Raw genomic sequence first — 6,193 nt, forward strand, 5'->3', positions numbered from 1 at the left:
AAGGCGGCCCAGGTTGGATAATGGCCTTTTTCGACATCCAGGGTGATTTTGATGAAGGTGGAGATATTGGATACGGTGAGGGAAGGGTGAGTGATTGTATGTGTTTCGGTTCTGGGGTTTTCATTATTGGAGTTGGCGGTGTTTACTGTGTTTGTGTTCGTGTTTGATGTTGCCGACGTATTGGTCATGGTGGCGGAAGGTGGTCGGCGGCCAAATTAGGGTTTGAGGAAGGGGAGGTCGACGGGTTGGGGAGGGAGGAGGGAAGATAGAGTAGAATTAGGTTATGGCTCTGATACCATGTAACAATTTGAATTGTTCAGTGATTGTTATTGATGTATCAAATGATATATATACTGTTTACAGTTTGTATCTAAGTGAATGACTAATTCTATACTGTAGGCTAGAAATAGGGAACTAACTATTTTACAAATAGATAAAGGACTAAATAGTAATTATGTCTAATAATAGTAACTTTTATTATAATTTCTGATATAAATAAAAGTGAAACAAACAAAACAACAATAAAAAAGGAAACACATATAATTAATTAAAGCACATTTATATTATGCAAGAAAGTAAAAGTCTAATGTTTTGTTGGAGGGATAATAATGGAGTTCATGTTGGATTTGAATAGTTGTTCAAGTTGTGGGGTGACACCCAGAGAGATTTGTGAAACTATAGGTGAAAATGCATTCCAAACTGATTCTTTTGTTGCTAACTCTTCAATAACAGGTCTGCAAAAGTTATTTCAGAGACATATATTAATATCTATATATAAAAAGGCATGGAATAATATATAGCCCGTCCTAAGAATAATTATGTAACTTTTTAAAATCCATTTATAATTCAATCCAAGTTATATATTTTTAGGGAAAAGTACAAAAATAAACCTTTTGGGTTGTACACTTTTAGACATAAACTATGTGGTTTAAAAGTTTGCAAAGAGGTATCATATGTGATACGTTCCATTAGCAAAGACAGTCTGAATGACAAACGGTGTGAATTTTTGATGATGTGGAAAATAAAGACACAATGGCCAATATGGGTATTTTGGTCATTCTCTTTTCTCTATTCCTCTCTCCTTTCACTTCTCCTTCTTCACCGGTCCAACTCTATCCGCAACTTCCATATATTTTGAAAGATTTGAAGATTGCGGAAGATTTCAAGGAGGAGAAAAAGAGTTGTGAGAGAGATGATGATGGATTGTGAAATTGATCACAAGAATAAGAATAAGAAGGAAGTTGCGGATGGAGTTAGAGTGGTGGAGAAAAAGGATGGAGTAGGAATGACATAGAAGAAGGAGAAGAGAAAGGAGAGACCTCGACCATGTGCCTTTATTTGCCACATCATCAAAAATTTACGTTGTTTGTCATTCATACTGTCTTTGCTAACAGAACGTATCACATGGTACTTTTTGTAAACTTTTAAACTACATGGTTTATGTTTGAAAATGGCTCAAACCACAAGATGTATTTTATATATATATATATAATTCGTCTTTTTAAGTGTATTGTATATAAAATATTATTTTAGTAACATATTAATTGAAATTATATAGATAAACATTATTTACTTTGTAATTATATTAATAATATTTTTGGTGATGGACTTGATTTGAGTGATGGTTCAAAAATAAAATAAAGGCAAAAAGCATATTTAAGCCCCTGAACTTTATCTATTTTAAGGATCAAGCCCCTGATCAATTATTTTTCCACATTGAGCCCTTGAACATTGCTTTTGTTATGGTTAAGGCCCTTATTTAACTTTTTTATCGAGTTTAGGAGATGAGAAGATCGATTTGGCAATTCTAATGTTGAAAATCACAAAATGGGAGAGAAGAAAATCGAGTTTGGAAGAATATACTGAAAATTAATCTCTATAATTTCGTTTTAATTTTTAATTTTTATCTCTCCTAGTCAAAGAAATCTTTTTTTTATTTGTCCATGTCAACAAGCCGAATCGCCCTAATGATGTATGCAGTCCAAACTCGACAGAAAAGTTAAATAAGGGCCAAATCCATAACAAAATCAATGATCAAGGGTTCAATGTGAAAAAATAATTGATTAGGGACTTGATCCTTAAAACAGGTAAAGTTCAGGGGTTTAAATATACTTTTTGCCTAAAATAAAATTATATGATTTGTAAGTCAAGATTAAATCTGTTGTTTTTCCTTATGAGAAAGATAAAATCTTTTTACAATGTAATATTTGACCTCTAAATTATAATTAGAGTAATGTAATCTAATATTCACCTTTAAGTAAAAAAGAAGAAGAATTTAATGAATGATGAAATGTACCTTGTAGAAGTTGAAATAGAGAGAAATTCCAAAGTACCATTGGTAGCAATTAGAGCAACAGAGAAGAATCTAGGCACAAGAAATAAGTGTGCAGCTTCTAATTTAGCATCTAAAACTTGGTTACCATTAATACCCACAATTTGAACCTCTCCAGTTCCTTTAACAACATAAAAAAGTCTTTCATCTCCATTAGCAGTATAAGATGGTGAAAACATGGCATTTTCATCTAATTTCACATACCAAACACTTAATCCCGCTTCCCCCAATAAATGGGAATTTATCTACACTTAGGGTGCGTTTGGTACGCTGTAATGCAATGTAATGTAATCAAGATTGTAATATAATCAATGTTGTAATGTAATGGAATGGAATAACCATTACATTACCATGTTTGGTTAGTAAAATTTTACAATTTACCATTACATTATCATTAGAGGTGTGCATCGGTGCAAAACCGAACCGAGCCGAAAAAACTGAATACCAAAATGATCAAAATAATTCATACCGACACCGAACCGAGTAATAGGTAAAACCGAATTAAAACCGAATCGAAATATGCGGTTCGGTTCGGTTTAAACCGAACAAACCGAATTAAGTTAAAAATAACAAATAACAAATAAAAATCACTATATAAATGTTAAATATGTGTAATTCGGTGCGGTTCGTTTTTTTACATTTTCTGTCAAACCTAAACGAACCGAATCGAATACCGAAATAAACTTAAAATTAAAATCGATGTCGAACCGAAAAACTGAATTCACTCAGTTCGGTATGCGGTTTAAACCGAACCGATGCACACCCCTAATTATCATGTTTGTTTTGCTATGTATAATCATAAATTTCTATTTACTCTTATAAATATATATAACAATAGTAATAATAAAAAATTAATAATAATGTGATGTAAAAAATGGAGGAAATGAAAATGTTAGATTGAAGGAATTAGGAATACATATTGAAATGTAACGGGAATTCCTATTGATTTTTATAGTAATCCTCGTTACAAAACTTATTGAAGAAAATTAAAGTCATGGAATTCCCATTACATTCCAATAAAACTATAGAGTGCATCCAAACATAGTAATGGGCTTTTGATGTAATGGACATTCCATTACGAAGTCCATTACGTCTTACCAAACGTACCCTTAATGTCTTCAAAACCCCACCATTTTCTACCTTAACATCAGCTTCTGCACCTTCAATACTGTAAACCATTTTTTCAACAAAATCATAGTCAGGATTAGGCATAAAAATTCCTGAATCAAGCTTGATGATTAGAGAACCAGTTTGGCTTGTAGCAATCTTATTTGCGTCTTCTTGGTTGAGATTATAAGCTCTACTGATAAATACCATGGCAGAGACGCTGCACATGGTGCTGAAATGGAATTGCAAGATAAAGAAGAGGACCAAATTGGGTGCCATAACTTAACACTCGGTGTTGATCAACAAACTAAATTTAGATAGAGAACCAAGTATGTATATATATACACATTTTAGTTTGGCATAATACATCAGTCGCTCCTCGAACTTGGCCAAAATAGTAGATTCGCTCCCTAAACTTTACTCGAGTCTCATTAGCTCCCTAAACATGCTTATGTTGTATTAAATAAACACAAAACCCATCCATGTATATGTTGACACATGGTGACTAGGGGTGCACACAAAAACCCGGAAAACCGAAAAACCGAAAATAAGGTTAACCGAAACCGATGGACTAGTGTACGGTTTTTAATTTTAAAAATAATGGTTAATGGTTACGGTTACGGTTTTCTTGTTCCAAAAACCGCGGTTAACCGAAACCGACCGAATTTTAATTAAATATTAAAAAATATAAAAATAAATTTATTTATATGGGTAAACAATTATTTAATCCTTATAGTTTTTCATAACTCATTAATCAATCCACTATTTAATTATAAGGTCTCTAATTTTTTTTACTTTTAATGGTTTGGTCCTTCTATTAAATATTAAATACGTAAGTAACTCTCAGTTGATTTGTTACTGTCTCTCTAATCTAATTTCAGTTTATGCGACTTTTTTTTTCTTTTATATTTCTGGATGTAGAAACAAGGATAAAATTTTACTACTTGTTTTCCAAAACTTTATAGTCATAAGTTTTATTAGGGGCATTTTGCCTTTTTTTTTGTCCGTTTAATTATTCTTTAACACATTTTTAGACGGAGATTTGATATACGGACTAAACAATTTAACGGAATCAAAACTGAAGGATCATAATGCACGTACATATCCTTTTCCGCAGTTAATCTCTTCAACTCGCCATTGACCCGCCGTCTCCCTCGCAATAAAAATTAGAATTCTTTTATTATTTTTATTTCTATTTACTAATGGTTAGAAACCGAAATAATTAGTTAACCGACCGAATAATTGGTTAACCGATTAGTGGTTAACCGAATTTAATGGACTAGTGTATTGTTAGTGTTTTTAAAAAACCGATTAAATGATTAACCGACCGAATTAACCTTAATGGACTGGTTAACCGACCACGTGCACCCCTAATGGTGACACAACATATAAAAGTCAAACCACGTATGAATTTTTTGCTAGTTAACCCAAAATATTACTTAACCATCTGGTTACTTCTTCAACAATTGAAGCATGGTTCAGAAAGAGCAGCAGTACTATAGCGGAGGCAATTCCGGAGCCGAAGCAAGCGAAGAAGGAGAGCTAACATAGGAGAATAGATTGAAGATTTCCAGTCAACATCTCTCCACGTTTTCAATATTGCAACTACTCACTGTTGAACATCCTTATTGCTTTTCTAGGGTCCTTACCTTTGAAGTGGATAAAAAATTTATGGGATAGGATCCTAAATTGCTTGTATTATTATTATTATTAGTATTATTAAAGGGTTATTATTATTGAAAGTATTTGTATTATTTTGTAGGAAAATCTAAATTGATCAGTTCATACTTATTCATGGCTAACTTGATTTAGACATCTAATGCAAGTCAAATGAGAGCAAGCTTAATCGGTTCATACATATTCATGTGTCACAACAAAACAGTCTGCATATGCATGCCTCGTATATAAGCATGCTAATCAGTTCATACATGTTCAAGTCAAACCAGAGCATGTTAATCATTTCATACATATTCAATTCAAACCAGAACATCAATTTTGAAATACAAACAATAAGAACATTTCATATACATATTAAATTTACAACAGAACATTAATCAGTGAAACAACAAATCTCTAATACACAAATGATCAATATTATTATTAAACCCCACTAAAAAGAAGTGAAGTCCAACTACAATTTTTGATGCTATAAGCTTGCCCATGTTTACCAAGTTCATATTCCATTGGTCCATACTCACTTTCAATCTATCACACATTAAGGGAGAAGCCAATAAATACCCTTTTATAAATACATTAGTCTATATTCTTATAAGGAAGATGAGTTTACCTGAGACATACTTATAGCATTGTTAATATCCCTGCTAATTAGAGATCATACCTATTTCTGCCTAACTTATGCGCACATATCGTATTCTCTAATGAAAGACTTATTCCTATTTTGATAAACAAAGTAGACATCTAATGCAAGTGAAAACATAGCATGATAATCAGTTCATACATATCCATGCCTATCCAAGTTATAACATAACAGTCTATGTACATGTGCCTTGTATAAGAGCATGATAATCAGAGATCATATGTATATTCAAGTCAAACTAGAGCAAGCTAATCAGTTTATACTTATACATCAAAAAGCATAAAAAAATGATAACTCATGGGACTCTAGTGTCAAGTCCAACTGCCATTTTTGATGTCCAGTTGCTATAAGCTTCACAAGGTTTACCAAGTTCATATTCCGTTGGTCCATACTCATTTTTAATCTATCACACATTAATGGAGGAGACAATAGATACC

At 32.3% G+C, this 6,193-nt stretch overlaps 1 protein-coding gene across 1 annotated transcript; it reads right to left on the reverse strand.

The window, feature by feature from the left end:
* Positions 1–583: 583 nt before the first annotated feature.
* On the reverse strand, positions 584–3,727 carry LOC136219617 (legumin type B-like). The gene is made up of 3 exons (XM_066007091.1): positions 3,440–3,727; positions 2,297–2,577; positions 584–734 (listed from the first exon to the last, which is right to left on the reverse strand). Exons 1-3 carry the CDS (start codon positions 3,716–3,718, stop codon positions 584–586), a joined length of 711 nt encoding a protein of 236 aa, XP_065863163.1. The 5' UTR covers positions 3,719–3,727.
* Between the last annotated feature and the right edge of the window lie 2,466 nt (positions 3,728–6,193).

The sequence above is a fragment of the Euphorbia lathyris genome, chromosome 1 (assembly GCF_963576675.1).
Source record: "Euphorbia lathyris chromosome 1, ddEupLath1.1, whole genome shotgun sequence".
Lineage (NCBI taxonomy): Eukaryota > Viridiplantae > Streptophyta > Magnoliopsida > Malpighiales > Euphorbiaceae > Euphorbia > Euphorbia lathyris.